Source organism: Somniosus microcephalus, chromosome 12, assembly GCF_052327205.1.
Source record: "Somniosus microcephalus isolate GS21.2 chromosome 12, FLI_Smic_1.0, whole genome shotgun sequence".
In the NCBI taxonomy this organism is placed as follows: Eukaryota; Metazoa; Chordata; class Chondrichthyes; order Squaliformes; family Somniosidae; genus Somniosus; species Somniosus microcephalus.
Window position 1 is genome coordinate 166018694 of NC_140998.1, and position 18747 is coordinate 166037440.

Consider the following 18747-nt stretch of genomic DNA (forward strand, 5'->3'; position numbering starts at 1 on the left):
AATTGCCTGCCATCATTTACATATGAAGAATAGGCACTCTAGTGAATTACCAGAGGGCAAACAGAATACACAGAACTAGAGCCCAGGAATCAATGCCTTCAGGAGAACAGAGAGAATCAAATAGATTTGTTTTAAAAATATTTCTGAAAAGTCAAGACATGTAAATATACTAAAGTTGTCTAAACTTGCAGATTACGTGCGAAGCTCCATTATATCACCCTCCTCTGTTCTCCCCAACCACCGCACCTCCCATTTGCTTACCAACACAAATTTTACTTGAATACTAGTCATTCCATTACCATGCTTGATCCTCCTACCCTCCAATAATCTCTCCCTCCATGTAAACTCCCCAACCCATATTCACGGCCACCCCCTTGATCTTGCAATCTCGCACGGCCTCGCTGCTCCCATCGTGTCGCTCCCTTTTATCGCACTCCACCCACATCCCCCTTCCCAACCCTACTTCCTTCTGTATCTGCCCCTGGTAAAAACTCTCTCCCAACTAATTTACAACTGCACTTATGAAATCTCAACTGTCCAGCCTTTGGCCCTCCATTCACCAAGACATTTCTGCAGCTGCCGATCTGCTCAACCACACCCTCATCACCACCTTTGATGCCCCAGTCGCCATTAAAACCATTACTCTCTCTTACCCTAGCCGTTCCCCCGGTACGGCCCACATCTTCGCTCCCTCAAGTCCTAGGGACACAGACTTGAATGGATATGGCGGACAACTGGATTAGCCATTCACCGCCAGATCTGGCTGGACCACATAAAGCAGTATCGGGTCCTGCTCTTGTCTGCCGAAACTGCTCACGATTCCAGAATCATTCTGGAATACAAAGATAACCCCCAGCTTCTTCTCTCTACTGCAAACCATCATCTTAAATGCCTCTCCCGTCTCCTCCACCCTCACCTCCAACAAGTGCAAGGAGCTCATGGACCTTTGTCTCTAAGATTGAGACGACCCGATCAGCTGCCTCTGCCACTTCCCTTCCTTCCCCTAGCCCACTGGGCCAAACTTCCTCTAAGGTTCACCGCAGCCCTAGCCCTGAACTCGCAACTTTCTGCAGTTTCGCTCCAATCTCCCCTCGTGACCTCTCTGCACTCATCATGTCCCCAAGAGTCACTTCCTGCTCCCTCGATCCTATTCCCACCAAACAGCTGACCACCCAACTTCCTTTTCTGGCTCCCATGTTAACTGATAGTTAAAGGGTCTCTCTCCACAGGTACTGTCCCTCTCTTCTTCAAATCTGCCATCAACCCTCTCCTCAAAAAAACCCTGGACTCCACCGTCCTTGCAAACGACCGCCCCATCTTCAACTTCCCTTTCCTCTTCAAGTCCTTGAACGTGTTGTCGCCTCCCAAATCTGTGCCCATCGTTACCAGAACTCCATGTTTGAATCCCTCCAATCAGATTTCCGCCCCTGCCACAGTCCCGAAACAGCTCTTATCAAAGTCACAAATGACATCCTATGTGACTGTGACAAAGGTGAGCTATCCCTCCTCGTTCTTCCCGACCTGTCTGCAGCCTTTAACACGGTTGACGACTCCATCTTCCTCAAACGCCTCTCCACTGTCATCCAGTTGGGTGGGACTGCACTTGCCTGGTTCCATTCTTATCTATCTAATCTTAGCCAGATAATCAGCTGCAATGGCTTCTCTTCCCGCTCCTGCATCGTTACCTCTACTGTCCCCCCCCATCTATTTCTCATCTACATGCTGCCCCTCAGCGACATAATCTGAAAACACAGCATGTATGCCGATGACACACAGCTCTATACCACCACTTCTCTCGACCCCTCCACTGTCTCTAAATTGTTAGACTGCTTGTCCGATATCCAGTACTGGATGAGTAGCTATTTCCTCCAGTTAAATATTGGGAAGACCAAAGCCACTGTCTTCAATCCCCGCCACAAACCCCAATCCCAAGCCACCAACTCCATCCCTCTTCCTAGCATCTGTGAGGTTGAACCAGACTATTAGCAACCTTGGTGTCATATTTGACCCTGAAATGAGCTTCTGACCACATAGCCACGGCATCACTAAGACAGCCTATGTCCACCTCTGTGACATCGCCTGTCTCCGCCCCTGCCTCAGCTCATCTGCTGCTGAAACCCTCAACCGTGTCTTTGTTACCTCTAGACTTGACTATTCCAACGCACTCCTGGCCAGCCTCCCATGTTATACCCTACGTAAACTTCAGGTCATCCAAAACTCGGCTGCCTGCGTCCTAACTCGCACTAAGTCCCGTTTACCCATCACCCCTGTGCTCGCTGACCTACACTGGCTCAGTTAAGCAACTCCCCGATTTTTAAATTCTCATCCTTGTTTTCAAATCCCTTCGTGGCCTCGCCCCATCCCTATCTCTAATCTCCTCCAGGCCCAAAAACGCTCCAACCTCAAGATATCTTTGCTCCTCTAATTCTGGCCTCTTGAGCATCCTTGATTATAATCGCTCAACCATTGGTGGCCATGCCTTCAGCTGTCTAGGCCCTAAGCTCGAATTCCCTCCCTAAACCTCTCCGCCTCTCTATCCTCCTTTAAGATGCTCCTTAAAACCTACCTCTTCGACCAAGCTTTTGGTCATCTGTCCTAATTTCTCCCTATGTGGCTCATTTGCCCAAATTTTGTTTTATGACACTCCTGTGAAGCGCCTTGGGATGTTTTGCAATGTTAAAGACGCTAAATAAATACAAATTGTTGGCGTTGTTGCTCTCCATTACCATATCTTAGCAAAAAACAAATCAAATTATTATGCTTCTCCCCTTCCCTGGGACCTCCACCATTCTAACATCATTAAGAAATTAGTGTGCGTGTGACAGACTGAAATCAGTAGTGGGATGGGCGAGTAAGACAAAGGGGGAATGTCAAAATGCAATAGAATAGCCAAAGGTCATAAAGTCATGCAACTGTAAGATCTGTAAAATAAAGGCTCTTGGTTTTTTTTTTTTTTTTTTTTTTAAGTGATTACCAGATATTCTTCCAAAATGTTCTCTTTGTCTACATTCCATTTTCTGTCTGGTTAATTTGTCTTAAATAAACTGCCTAGAAATGAAAATAACCTAATATTTTCTATCATTGCCCTCAAAACATTCTCACACCATATTCCTTGACTCAAAGTGGTCTTGAGACCTGCTGCCAGGCCACTGACAAGGCTGCTTAGGGTTTGATACCAACAGTGGAGTATGGTGATTCAGGGTGATTGGCCCCATACCTCCTTATTGAGCAGAGTCTGAATCAGCCAGTCATTTCCTCACAGCGGAGTTGGGAAAATACTGTGGGAAAATTGCATGCGTTTGCGTCATACCACTCCCGTATACCAAAAAAAATGTATATACTGCTTCATCATTCCATTTGTGAATTTAAGATATCTTGGTTAGAATTACTTAATCCACACAGCAGTAGCCTTCAAAGCAGTTGGAAAGAAACACCAGAAACCGCAGTTACACTGTCACAATGTATACCCATTACACCACTTTGAAACTCGAGATAAAAACACTTTCGAATGAGAATGCACAACATGTTCTATGCATAATGTGTTATTCTGGTTGGTATAAGATAGGAATGTTAAAAAAATCATGACGTTCTATATTAAGTGTACAAATACAGAAGAAAATCACATCAACCTCTACCTGTAATAATACTGCAAAACCAATAAAAATAAAAAAGTCAACTGTTGCCCAATATCTGAAATGATACAAATATCTGGAATGACTAAACACTTCGAAAAATAGCACAACAGCAACTTGGATTTAATTAACATCTTTAATGTAGAAAAACATCCCAAGGCACTTTACAGAGAGAACTTTTTAAAAAAAGGAACAGACACGGAGAGTTACAAGAGGTAGCCAAAAGCTTAGTCCAATAGATAAAGCTTTAGGAGAGGCCGCGGTTTGTGGAGGGAGTTCCAGATAATAAGGCCAAAACAGTTGAACTCTCTGCCACCAATGGTAGGGGCACGGGGGTGGGAAGAATGTACACAAGGCCAGTCAGACGATTGAAGGGGATGTAAAGTTGGAGGAGATGCAGAGTTACACCGGCGAAAGAGTGTGGAGGGACTTGAAGATGTGGACGAAGAATTTAAATTCAACTAGTTGGAGGACCAGTAGCCAATGTAGACAACGAGGGTGTATCCTCTTCCAAAGCATTCAAGTCCTTTCAACAGCGTGGTGCCCAGAATTGGACAATACTCCAGCTGGGCTGAACTAGTGTTTTACTTAGGTTTAGCATAACATCCTGGCTTTTGTACTTTCTGCATCTATTTATATAAAGCCCAGGATCCCTTTTGCTCCAATAACTGCTTTGTTTACCTGTCCTGCTATCTTCAAGAAATTGAGCATAAACATCCCCAGGTCACTCTGTTCTTGCACCCCCTTTAAAATTGCACCATTTAGCTTTTACTGTCAGTCCCTCATTATTCCTACCAAAATGCATCAGCTCACACTTTACTGTGTTGAAGAGGGAGGTGAAATGTAGTAAACAATTAGGAGGATAGTAATAGACTTCAGGTAGACACTGACAGAGTGGTGAAATGGGCAGACACATACAAGGCAGACGAAATTTAACGACCGAGTGTGCACAGTCCTCCAAAGATTCACAACCCTCTGAGTGAAGAAATTTCTACTCATTTCAGTCCTAAATGGACGACCTTATATGCTGCAACTATGACCCCCATTTCTTGATTCCCCAGCCAGGGGAAACAGCCTCTCAGCATCTACCCCGTCCTCTGAGAATTTTATACATTTCAATGAGATCACAGCTCATTCTTCTAAACTCCAGAGAGTACAGGGCAATTCTACTCAATCTCTCCCCAAAGATCAGCCCGCTCATCCCAGGAATCAATCTAGTGAACTTTTGTTGCACCCCTTTCTAAGGCAAATATATCCTTCCTTAGGTAAGGAGACCAGAACTGTACAGAGTACTCCAGGTGTGGTCTCACCAAAGCCCTACATAGTTGCAGCAAGACCTCTTTACTCTTGTACTCCAACCCCCTTGCAATGAAGACCAACATACTATTTGCCTTCCTAATTGCTTGCTGTACCTGCATGTTAACTTTGTGATTCATGTACAAGGACACCCAAATCAAATCCCTCTGCATACCAACATTTACTAGTCTCTCACCTTTTAAAAATATTCTGTTTTTCCATTCTTCCTACCAAAGTGAGTAACCTCACATTTCCCCACATTATACTCCATCTGCCACCTTCTTGCCCAATCACTTAACCAGTCTATATCCCTTTGCAGCCTCGTTGCGTCCTCCTCACAACTTACTTTCCCAGCTAGCTTTGTATCATCAGCAAACTTGGATATATTACACTCGGTTCCCTCATCTAAGTCATTGATATAGATTTTAGGAGGCGGCTAAGTCAGAGTTATCAGATGCTAAAACCTACTCAGCTGCAATTTTTTTCAGAAATTTCATCCACTTCATAACACTTGGCAATTTCACAATGTGCTGAGTCACCATACCTTATTAACTGGGCAAGGGAGTTGAGCAGTTAAGTGTGATTAGGTCAGGCTGCATTAGCCTGGCAAATGATTGATGCCTGTGAATCTGTGGGGATCCCAGAGGTGGTTCCGGATTTGTTACTCTTATTAGACCATGAACTGAAGCAGTCTGGTCAGGGAAGTGAGAATGCGCTGGCCCAACGAAGCATGCACATAATACCAGAGATAAACAGGGAGTGGGGGTGGGGGGGAAACCAAAAAAAATGAACATCCCCCTGTTAAAATAATAAAGAATAAGGGAAGAGTGACTTGCCAGTTGGTCAAATTAATCAGTGTACTACATGGATTTTCAAATAAGTATAAAATAATGAATTAATAATGCATTGAAGGATTACAGAGTAAGTTAACTGGAACAACCTTTAATAACTGCACAAATGATACAAGTAAAGCTTGGCCAGCCTATAATAAGTAATTTGAAGCACTGAGCCGATATTGTACTCTTCAAAACAGCATTCCACCACCAGACACCACAGGTTGCTTTACAACGTTATATAGGGTTTTAATCTGCTCTTGGTCAGTTTCTGTGTTTGCACCGTGCTGCTCCTTATGTCCTTGCAGCAGACAGCGTTCATGTAAAGCATTAATGGATGCAACATAATGCCAAGAATGTCTGTGTCTAAATGATGTACTACAGGGGTTGGTGTTAGGGCCACTGCTCTTTTTGATATACATCAATAACCTGGACTTGGATATTGGAGGCATAATTTCAAAGTTTGAAGATGAGACAAAATTTGGAAATGTAGTTAACAGTTAGGAGGACAGAGAGACTGGTGAAATGGGCAGACACATGGCAGATTAAATTTAATTCAGAGAATTGTGAAGTGGAAGGAAGAATGATGAGAGGCAATATAAATTAAATGGTACAATTTTGAAGGGAGTGCAGGAACAGAGAGACCTGAGAGTTCACACAGACAAATCTTTGAAGATGGCAGGACAAGTTGATAAGACTGTTAAAAAAGCATAAGGGATCCTGGGCTTTATAAATAGAAGCATGGATACAAAAGCAAGAAAGTTATGCTAAACCTTTAGCAATCACTGGTTAGGCACTAAGTGGTGTCCAATTCTGGGCACCACACTTTAGGATGAATGTCAAGGAGAGGATGCAGAGGGGATTTATTAGAATAGTACCAGGAATGAGGGACTTCAGTTATGTGGAGAAACAAGAGAAGCTGGGATTGTTTTCCTTAGAGCAGAGAAGGTTAAGGGGTGATTTGATAGAGGTGTTCAAAATTATGAGGGATTTTGATAGGAGTAGGTAGGGAGAAACGGTTTCCTCTGGCAGAAGGGTTGATAACCAGAAAACACAGATTTAAGATCATTGGCAAAAAAAACAGGGGGGGAGATGGAGAATTTTTTTTATGCAGCGCATTCTGATCTGGAATGCACTGCCTAAAAGGGTGGTAGATGCAGATTCAATGATAAATTTCAAAAGGGAATTGGATATATACTTGAAAAAGCAAAATTTGCAGGGCTGTAGGGAAAGAGCAGCGGTGGGACTAGTTGGATAGTTTGTTCAAAGAGCCAGCACAGACACAATGGACTGAATGGCCTCCTTCTGTGCTCTGTGATTCTATGATAACGTAATAAATGTCATCACAGTGTGATGCGCTGTGGTAGGATAGAGAAATAGGGCTTTAAACTAAATAGTGGGGGGGGGGGGTGGGGGAGAGATACGCTGAGCGGAAATTAAAAGAGTCAAAGAAAAATGAGACGGCAAAAGTGCAAGGGAGCGATGGGGGTAACGATAACCAGAGTGTGACAGGAAGGGACAGAGCGTATACACAAGAGTGCATCAGAAAGAGGGGTCAGAGTAGGGAAGAATGGTTAAAAAGACAAAATTAAAAGCTCTATATCTGAATGCACGCAGCATTCGTGACAAGATAGATGAGTTGACAGCACAAATAGAAATAAATGGGTATGATCTGATAGCCATTACGGAGACATGGTTGCAAGGTGACCAAGGCTGGGAACTGAATATTCAGGGATATTTGCCATTTCATAAGGATAGGCAGAAAGCAAAAGGAGGTGGTGTAGCTTTGTTAATAAGGGATGAGATCAGTGCAGTAATGAGAAATGATATTGGCCAAGAAGATTAAAACGCAGAATCAGTTTGGGTGGAGATAAGAAATAATAGGGGTAAAAAGTCACTGGTGCGAGTGGTTTACAGGCCCCCAAACAGTAGCCACACTGTAGGACAGAGAATAAATCAAGAAATAATAGCGGCTTGTAAGAAAGGTACGTCTATAATCATGGGAGATTTTAATCTTCATATTGATTGGACAAAGCAAATTGGCAAAGTTAGACTTGAGGAAGAGTTCTTCAGTGTATACGGGATGGTTTCTTGGAACAACACGTGGAACCAACCAGGGAGAAGACTATTTTAGATCTGGTAATGTGTAACGAGGCTGGATTAATTAATGATCTCGAAGTGAAGGATCCTCTTGGGAAGAGTGATCATAGCATGGTAGAATTTCAAATTCAGTTTGAGGGTGAGAAAGCTAGGTCTCAAACTAATGTCCTGAACTTAAACAAAGGTACAGGTTGACTATCCCTTATCTGAAAACCTTGGGACCAGCTGTGTTTCGGTTTTCGGAAATTTTCGGATTTCAGAAGGTATTATTTCAGACTGGGAAACTCTGAACATTAAATTAATTTGGTAATTAGTATTTGTATTTAATATAAATTTTAAAAGTTCAGGCTACCTCTTGCGACTGTTCCGTGTCTCATTCCCCTTCCTACTTCTCTGTGCTGCCGCTCAGTCTGTTTACAGCTCCCCCTGCTCCGTGTCTCATTCCCCTTCCTGCTTCTCTGTGCTGCCGCTCCCAGTCTGTTTACAGCTCCCCCTGCTCCGTGTCTCATTCCCCATCCTGCTTCTCTGTGCTGCTGCTCCCAGTCTGTTTGCAGCTCCCCCTGCTCCGTATCTGAATTTCTTGACTTAGCGGGGGTCTGGGGCTCAACTGCCGCCGCCAGTTGTGGGAAAGCCGGATATCAGCTGACTCCTACGCTAAGCTGGCCCGCAAATCAGGTCAGAAAAGCATCGGCCGCGTCGGGTCATGTTTGGTGCCACTCAGGTTATGTCGTGCGCGCACGACTTACGCTCCACAAAAAAACTTTCGGTTTTCAGAAGTTTTCGGTTTTCAGAAGTGCGGATAAAGGATAGTCTACCTGTAATTACAAAGGTATGAAGGCAGACTTGGTTAACGTGGACTGGGGAAATATATTACAGGGTAAGACTCTAGAAAAGCAGTGGCAAACATTTAAGGAGATATTTCATAGCTCTCAGCAAAGATATATTCCAGTAAGAAAGAAAGACTCTAAGAGAAGGATGAGCCATCCATGGCTAACTAAGGAAGTAAAGGATGGTATCAAATTGAAAACAAAAGCAGACAATGCTGTGAATAATAGTGAAAGGCCAGAGGATTGGGAAATTTTTAAAAAGCAGCAAAGGACGACTAAAAAAATGATAGAGAGAAGATAGCTTATGAGAGTAAGCTAGCAAGAAATATAAAAACAGACAGTAAGAGCTTCTACAAGTATATAAAAAGGAAGAGAGTAGCTAAAGTAATCGTTGGTCCCCTAGAGGATGAGTCTGGGGAATTAATAATGGGAAACAGGGAAATGGCGGAGACCTTGAACAAACATTTTGTATCAGTCTTCACGGCAGAAGACACTAAAAGCATCCCAATAATGGATAATCAAGGGGCTATTGGGGTGGTTGGGGGGGGGGGGGGGGCGGGGGGGACTTAAAACGATCACGATCACTAGAGAGAAAGTACTAGGCAAACTAATGGGACTAAAGGTGGACAAGTCCCCTGGACCCGATGGTGTGCATCCTAGAGTCTTAAGAGGTTGCTGCAGAGATAGTGAATGCATTGATTGTAATGTACCAAATTTCCTTGGATTCTGGAGAAGTCCCAGCGGACTGGAAAACTGCAAATGTAACGCCCCCTATTTAAGAAAGGAGGGAGACAGAAAGTAGACAACTAATGACCAGTTAGCCTAACATTTGTCATTGGGAAAATGCTGGAGTCCATCATTAAGGAAGTGATAGCAGGACATTTAGAAAATCATAATATAGTCAAGCAGAGTAAGCATGGTTTTATGAAAGGGAAATCCTGTTTGACAAATTTGCTGGAGTTCTTTAAGGATGTAACGAGCAGGGTGGATTAAAGGGGAACCAATAGATGTTGTGTATTTGGATTTCCAGAAGGCATTCGATAAGGTGCCACATAAAAGGTTACTACACAAGATAAGAGCTCACAGGGCATGGATAGAAGATTGGCTAACTAACAGAGAGTTGGGATAAATGAATCATTTTCAGGTTGGCAAGCTGTAACTAGTGGGGTGCCACAGGGATCGGTGCTGGGGCCTCAACTATTTACAATCTATATTAATGACTTGGATGAAGGGACTGAGTGTAATGTTGCCAAATTTGCTGATGATACAAAGATAGGTGGGAAAGCAAATTGTGTGGAGGACGCAAAGAATCTCCAAAGGGATATACAGGAAACTTTGTGCTATCCGGAGGTTGAATGTCCGGCAACTTCGATCTAACGGCAGAAATCAGCAGCCGTTTTGGTTAGGTTTTTTTTCTTCTCCTAGCATTCTTTTCACAGGCAGGCTCTGGAAAGCGTCTTTGTAGCTTAGCAACAGCTTCAGAGACGCTTCCAAGCTACTGGGCCGAGTGTTTACAAGCTGTTGCTAAGCAACAGTTTTTGTTGTCAGATACGGAGATGAAAAGCTCCTATCTGATAACATTGACGCTGGTCTATCCGGAAGTTTTGAGGCAACGGCAGTAGCTCGGTCCCGTGGGTGCCGGATAGCACAAAGTTTCCTGTAGATAAGCTAGGTGATGGGCAAAAATCTGGCAGATGGAGTTTAATGTGGGAAAATGCAAGGTTATTCACTGATAGGAAAAATAAAAAAGCAAATTATTTAAATGGGGAGAGATTACAAAATGCTGAGGTACAGAGGGATCTGGGGGTCCTTGTACATGAATCACAAAAAGTTAGCATGCAGGTACAGCAAGTAATTAGGAAGGCAAATGGAGTGTTGGCGTTTATTGCAAAGGGAATGGAGTATAAAATTCGGGAAGTCCTGTTACAACTGTACAGGGCGTTGGTGAGACCACACTTGGAGTACTGCATACAGTTTTGGTCTCCTTATTTAAGGAGGATATACTTACATTGGAGGCAGTTCAGAGAAGGTTCACGAGGTTGATTCCGGAAATGAAGGGGTTGTCTTATGAAGAAAGGTTGAGCAGGTTGGGCCCATATTCATTGGAGTTTAGAAGAATGAGAGGGGATCTCATTGAAACATACAAAATTCTGAAGGGGCTTTACAGGGTAGACGCAGAGAGGATGCTTCCCCCCGTGGGGGAATCTAGAACTAGGGGGCACAATTTCAGAATAAGGGGGCACCCTTTTAAATCGGAAATGAGGAGGCATTTCTTCTCTCAGAGGGTCGTGAATCTTTGGAATTCTCTTCCCCAGAGAGCTGTGGAGGCAGAGTGATTGAATATATTTAAGTGGAGATACAGATTTTTGAACGATAAGGGAGTCGAGGGTTATGGGGAGCGGGCAGGGAAGTGGAGTTGAGGCCAAGATCAGATCAGTCATGATCTTATTGAATGGCGGACCAGGCTCGAGGGGCCAAGTGACCTACTCCTGCTCCTACGTCTTATGTTCTTATGAAAACCTCAAAGGGTAATTACCCTTGGTTCTACTAATGTATTCAATAATCGACATTAAGAGACAGGAGTAAAACTATTCGAACAAAAACAGTTGGGGAGCAGTCTGGAGAAATTTGTATAACCTGACATATCCCACACTGAAAAAGGATGCAGTGCATGGAAAAGAGGGTGAAAGAAATGGGGTAAAACTACAGAGAGGGGCTGGGCTTTCTGAAGTGAAAATCTATCCTTGGCATTAGTACTGTTTCCTGATAGCCACTCATCTAAGTCTGAATTGTCCATTTATCAAATACTTGCCCACACATTTCCCACAGACTGAATTTGCTTCACCTTTGCTGGTGCATGGTTGGTACCAAACAAGCTCCATAACTATCCATGCAATCAATTATTTCCACAAAGAGGTTGATTGGATAATTCACAAACTTTTCAAAAAAGAATTAAGAGTCAAGCATCAAATGTGTTTTTGGTTTATAATGCTGTTAATATCAGGCAACTGGTGATATTAAGTGTAGAAATAGGATGTTTATACTTCAGTAACCACACAAGTGTTAACAAGATTTTGCATGTTATGAAGAAAACATGCAGATACTATTTTATCAGTGCTCCCTTGTTCCCACATTTTAACACTGAGATTGGTGTTCGGATGCCTCCCATCAGAGTTTTTATACAGAATGTTCCCCTGTTGTGATCTGCTTAAGAGTCATCAAAATTCAGCACACCAGAGATTGAGCACTTTGGGCAATCTTACCAGTTCGCAAAGTCAATACAAAGCAACTTCCGACAATCAAGCCCTCACAGGCAGTTTCAGAATAGCAGTTTTACAGCATAAAACCGGGGGAACAAGTTAGCAATGACAGAAAGGCCCGTCACTATACATGTCTAGAGCATCTGAAACAACTACAATACATCATTTACTGCTCCTATCTGTATGCAGCAAAACAAACACTGCTTCTCCTGTGTACACATGCCATTACATTTGAATCAGACCGATCACACCGTATCAACTTTAACCCAGTTCAGTCTCCCAAGACGGCTCTACTGTCTTGCATGGCAAATGCTGTGAAATGTATGCAGCTGGTTATGGCCCTAAATATTAATTTCCTAAGTTAAGGACATTTTTAGATGTGCAATTTATTATTATTTTCAAACTCTAAATGTATAGGCTCCCACCATACAGAAAGATTTCTGTGTCACTAAGATTGAGACCATCCATTCAGCTACCTTTGCCAACTGAGCCAAACCTCCCCCCACCCTAGTCTGGAACCCAAATCTTGCTCGCGTTTCTCTCCCGTCCCCCCTCATGCTCTCTCTGAACTCATCTTGTCCATGCTTGCTCCTTTGACTATTCCCACTAAACTGATCAACACCCAACTTCTCCTTTTGGCCCCCATACTAGCTAACATCGTTGGTGATTCTCTCTCCTCAGGTACTGTCTCCCACCCTTTCAAAACAGCCATAATTTCCACCCCCCCACCCCGCCCTCAAAATACCCACCCTCGGTGTCTCTGCCCTTGTAAACTACAATCCCATTTACAACCTCCCTTTTCCTCTCAAGTCCTTGAATGTGTTGTCATCTCCCAAATCTGTGCCCACCTTTCCTGCAACTCCATATTTGAACCTCTCCAATCAGGTGTCCGCCCCTGCCAAAGCGCTGAAACGGTCCTTATAAAAGTCACAAATAATATCCTGTGACTGACCATGGTGCACTATCCCTCCTCGTCCTTCCTCCAGCCTTTGACAGCTGAGCACACCATCCTCCTCCAACGTCACTCCTCTGTCACAGATTACTGAGACTGTCCTTGCTCTAGCTACAACAAAGCATCTCCAGCATTGACTTCTCTTCCCGCTCCCACACCATCACCCCGGAGTCTCCCGAGGATCTATCCTTGGACCCCCTCCTCTTCCTCATCTACATGCTGCCTCTCAGTCACATCATCTGAAGACATGGGGTTAGGTTCCAACCTGGGACCTACACATCTGTGTGCCTTTACTCACTAAGCCACTGGGGAAAACAAACACTTTAAAAAAAAAAAAAAACTTCTGGTAATTTCAGGAGGAGATTTGAAATTCTGCATTGTGTATTCTGAAGGACAGTAGGCTATTTAAAAAGAGCTCCCATCAAATACAATACAGTCTTTCAGTTTCCTGCTTGAACATGGAAATCCTGAACTGCCATCTAAAAATACACAGATGTATTATTACTGGAGCACAATTATAATAGTAGATCATCAGGAGATTTAAACGGTTGTAAATATGCGCTACAAATGACATCAGCTCCAGTTCTTTGTAAGCACAATCTCACTATAGACAAACCAAACAGTATCCGTAATGGAGGCTAAATGATTAAAAGCGGTCATTAAAGCTTGTGTTTAGTCACTGTAGTTTTATGCCCAAAAGCGCAAGGCCAATATTCACAATACCCTCATCGACAATTTTAACTATCCCTCATCCGCAGCCAACATCTTCTCCTCTCCCTGTACCAATTTGTCCTACTATATCAGGCTTGACATTTTTTTTTCAATCCTGGCAGTGGCTTACTTGTACAAGTGTTAGCACAGTTGTAGGATTCACTGCAATACAACATACTCATCAAGCACTTCTATATACAGTGACTTGCAGTAAAGTGAAAACAAATCTCAGATACAGAACAAAAAAGGAAGGGAAAAGGAAATTTTAAAAATGAAGAGTAAAAAAGAGCACAATGCAGAAACTTGCAATAGACCATGGTACGGAATACACTGCCTTCTACTTCAACAAGCTGTGCTAGAGAATAGTAGGATATGGTTCCACATTCAACTCGGTTATCAAACTCAAACAAACAAACTGGAGTCATGGGAAAATGAGGTGGGTGGTTCCAACTACGTTCGTGCATCTCATGGTGCAGTTGTGGAAGACTGGGAGCAAATTGCCTGCCATTTCACTTAACGAAAGAAACGTGCAGTGAGACACCCAAACCTCCATGTTCATAGATTAGAATATTTGTACTTAAAATCATTTCACCTGTTTCAGCAGAAAATGACAACCATCAAAAGGTGTACTTGACTTAAATGTCCCACCCAAAATGTAAGCTTAATCTCGCTCAGATACATCAATCTGCTGTGCATTTCCAACAATTCCCATTTCAGATTCCCAGCATTCACAGTTTTCTTTTTATCTATACTTAGAAACACATGACTGTGTATCTTTGAATGATAAAGTACAGAAGTCTTCCGGGGCAGAGAAAGGATGGTGCCTCCAACACATGACATACGCAGAGTCTGGGTACTGCAGCAAAATGTCCCGTTCAGTACACAGGAAGACTAAACTTCCTTCCTTCCTGAAGCTCCACATAACTTCTTCAAACCCTGGGTGAAACATTGTTGTTAACTATTTGTAGTATTGCATTTGCCAGATTTTATTTAAATCCCCAAAAGTTTGTTAAAACCTAAATCGTCATTCCAGTTATTTCTGTACATTTACTAAAAACATAACTCACTCCAATCCCTGTTACTCCACTCACAGTAGCTTCCATAACCTATTAGCTTCAAGTTTTGGTTTGATATATGCCTTCAGGTAGAGCTTTGTGGCCTTGATGTCTGAGGATGGAGCTTATATTTTATTTTAAGAGTTTTTAAATTCAAAGTCAACAACAAGAAATAAATCACCAAGCCCATCGAAGCTCATTCCTCTAGTCACTTAGTTACAAGTTATTGCTTACATTACCCATTTCACTCGATGCCATGGTCACCATGTAACTACAATGCATTTACAGTGCCAATCATCATATTGTTAGTGACCTGCTGGCATTAACCTAACAGTGCCCAGCAGCAATTAACTACATGCCAAACAGACACTTCTGGAATGCTGGACTTTATATCTAGAGGACTAGAATACAAGAGGGTAGAAGTTATGCTGCAGCTACACAAAACCCTGGTTAGACCACACCTGGAGTACTATGAGCAGTTCTGGGCACCACATCTTAGGAAGGATATATTGGCCTTGGACGGAGTGCAGCATAGGTTTACCAGAATGATACCTGGACTTCAAGGGTTAAGTTACGAGGAGAGATTACACAAATTAGGAATTTAGAAGGTTAAGGGGTGATCTGATTGAAGTTTTCTAGATATTAAGGGGAACAGATAGGATAGATACAGAGAAACTATTTCCGCTGGTTGGGGATTCTAGGACTGGGGGCATAGTCTAAAAATTAGAGCCAGACCTTTCAGGAGTGCAATTAGGAAACACTTCTACACACAAAGGGTGGTAGAAGTTCGGAACTCTCTTCCGCAAACGGCATTTGATGCTAGATCAATTGTTAATTTTAAATCGGAGATTGATAGATTTTTGTTAACCAACTACATTAAGGGATATGGGCCAAAGTCAGGTATATGGAGTTAGGTCGCAGATCAACCATTCTCTCATTGAATGGCGGAACAGGCTCAAGGGGCTAAATGGCCTACTCCTGTTCCTATGTTTCTAAGTCTTGGCCATGATATCTCACCAATTCAAACAGGAATATTACTGGATAATGTGCTTGCATTATAGATTATCCAACACCCTCAGCACCATACTTTATGCCATTGTGACCCATAAGGAAAATTCATAGTTTTCACACATCTATTAAATCACAAGCATAAACAGCTCATTTGCATATTCTGTCAACTCGCAAGTATAAAAATAAAAGCAAAATACTGCGGGTGCTGGAAACCTGAAATAGAAAATGAAAATGCTGGAAATACTCAACAGGCCAGGCAGCATCTGTGGAGTGAGAAACAGAGTTAATGTTTCCAGTCAATGATGAAAGGTCATCGACCTGAAACATTAACTCGGTTTCTCTTTCCACAGATGCTGCCTGACCTGTTGAGTATTTCCAACATTTTCTGTTTTTATTTAGGTTTAAAAATAAATTGGGGCAATTAATGCATCTCAAAAGACAAAGGGGTGGCATTTGTGACAGACCCATCTGGTTCACTAAAATAGCACATCTCTGTAGATCAAGAAACAGAAAGTCTCTGAATACACATTTACTACAGAACAGTGCTTGCTGGAAAGCTGTATCTTTAAAATGTACTTCTATCCATGCTTACGTGTAATGATACTGGGCTTACAGCAACCAATTTCCAAATATTTTTAGCCAGATTAGTATGTTCACTTGAGGGGGTTTGGGGAATATACCAGAACTATACAGAACAGTTGTCCAACTATATGGATATAATTTAGAAAAGTCAGCTTAGAATTTTCTGGTTCAAAACTGAAATTCAATATAGCAATGTCTAGGTTAGCTTGGTTGCTGTGGTTACCTGATCAACAAGGAAACTACATGTGCCGCATGTAGTCTAACAGGAGATAATTTAATTGGTACCAGACACACACACACTGATAGTCAATCTGATCAGTTTTCAATCTATTTGCCAATTGAATTTAAGCATCTAGTGTTAACTTGACTCGATTGGTAGCACTCTTACCTTAATCAGTAAGTGGTGGGTTCAATCCCCACTACAGCCTTCAGCATATAATGCAGGCCGACACTGCAGTGCAGTACTGGCAGAGCTCTGCATTGGTAGAAGTGCTTTATTTCAAATGAGGCAGTAAACCAAGGCCCATCTGCCTGTTCGGTTGACATAAAATATACTCAAAACTCTCTTCAATAATCACTAAAAGCAAATTATTTACTCATTCATTTGCTGTTCGAGTGACCTTGTATGCAAATTATCTGCTGCATAAAACAGTGACTGCACGGCATGTAAAGCGCTTTAGGACATCCTGAGGAAGCAATAACGCACTATATAAGTTCTTTCTTTAATGTGGATATTCTGCTGACCCCAGTAGAATTGTTGTTAAATTCTAATCAACAAACCACAAAGCCTTCCACGAACAAATCACTTAATTTAAGTAAATAAATGAAAAGTGCAGAGACACTTCACCTTGACCTGGAAGCTACATTTGCCACTGCGGACTGCTTCTTCATCAGTCTGCCACTGATGCGGTCGGCTCGATTCCGGAACATAGATGTCTTTCTTGCGCCTGAAGCTCTGTCGTAACTTGTTCATTTTTGACCACTCACTTTCTAACAAAGGAAAAAAATTGCATTTTAACTTGTGGCCCACTGAAAGTACTGGATTATTTTTTTTCCCAACAGCAGTCATTCATTCATTCTCTAGCACAAACCACTTCCCAATACGATGAACAGAAAAAGACGACATTTTTATATTCATCAATCAAAATCACTTACCATTAGGACTGTGCCAATTAGTCAAACAAAACAAATTACTTACCTAATCATTTAAATCAATTTAACTAATTGTTTTATTGCACAACCCTAGCCAACATGGCACATACAGCTCTACACACACTGAATGGCGTCATACATATTCCATTCTCAGCAAAGTGCTGAAGTGGTTGCAAATATTTTTTTTCAAAAAGACCAAAAAGGGATCTTTTCCCATCTTCCCTTGCTTGTGTCTTCCAGCATCTCACACAGCATCCAGTCAACCTGCTCCCAATGCTGCCACAGTGAGCGTTGGGAAGCAATTCAGTTGTGAAGAACGTCCCAGCTGAATCTAATGTGTCCTCACCCAGCACCCAGAGAGAGCCACTCCTCAGCAAGAGTCCTTGGAAAGCTATCGTGAGCATGAACCCTGGCTGATGTTTCCTGCCAATCGCTACACTGCCAACACTGCTCTGAGACAGTCTTTTAGGAGATGCATGAATAATAGGGGCACAAGTGTTGACTCGCTCCAATTATCCTTCCTTCCTGTGGAGGAAGCGACCTGGCCTCGCTGTGTGGGGTAAATTACAACCACAGGCATAAATAAATACCAGTCTAAGGCACAACAAATTACTGCTCTACCACACTGTGCCATATCCACTGCTTTTTCCCTGAACTAAATTCAACAGCAAGAGTAGTTGAGTATTAGCTGAAAAAAGTGAACAAATGGATGATTTATACATGCAATGGGATGAGGCTTTGTTCCCTTAGATTATCCTGCATGTCCTTCTTAGGCTCAATACTATGAGAAACTTTGAGATACAGATGTGGTTTAAAATAGTTTATGCTGCAAATGATAAATCCCTTCCCCTTTGAAACTGATTTTATAGCCAGCCACAAAAAAATGACTCTTAATCACTCCATTCTTTCCAACTATAGCCCCATGTCTAACCTCCCTTTCCTCTCCAAGGTCCTGGAACATGTGAGTGCTACCGTGTTTGTCCTCTGTGATTATGACCACGGCGGTGATCCCTTCTATTCATCCTCAAACTCTCAATTGCATTCAGCACAACTGACCATTTAAGCCTCCTGGCTATGTGGCCCACTCCCCCCCTCACCACCCCTTACTGCAAAAATCACCAAATCATGGCTCAGTCTCAAATGAAGTTCACCAATAAGGGAAGGATGTTGATAGTTGGGAAGCATTCAACTCCAGCTTGACCACCTATAAATACAGTACTGTGGCGCAGCCACTAAGGGACTCTGATCAGTTGTATATAATTCCCTTTAATAATGTTAGCTACAGTCTGAGTCTGTATCTTTGTTTTCACTCTTTACACGTACAGAGCGCGATCAC

General features: G+C 42.6%; 1 protein-coding gene across 7 annotated transcripts in view; it reads right to left on the minus strand.

Annotated features, from left to right (window-relative positions):
- The window catches only part of numb (NUMB endocytic adaptor protein), a 253334-nt gene that overhangs the window by 109958 nt on the left and 124629 nt on the right, over positions 1–18747 (minus strand). For all 7 annotated transcript variants that reach the window (XM_086003789.1, XM_086003790.1, XM_086003786.1 and 4 more), the window contains exon 2: positions 17107–17249. In XM_086003789.1, the coding sequence (XP_085859915.1) occupies positions 17107–17232 (126 nt within the window). In that variant the 5' untranslated portion in view covers positions 17233–17249. The remainder of the gene's footprint in view (positions 1–17106; positions 17250–18747) is intronic.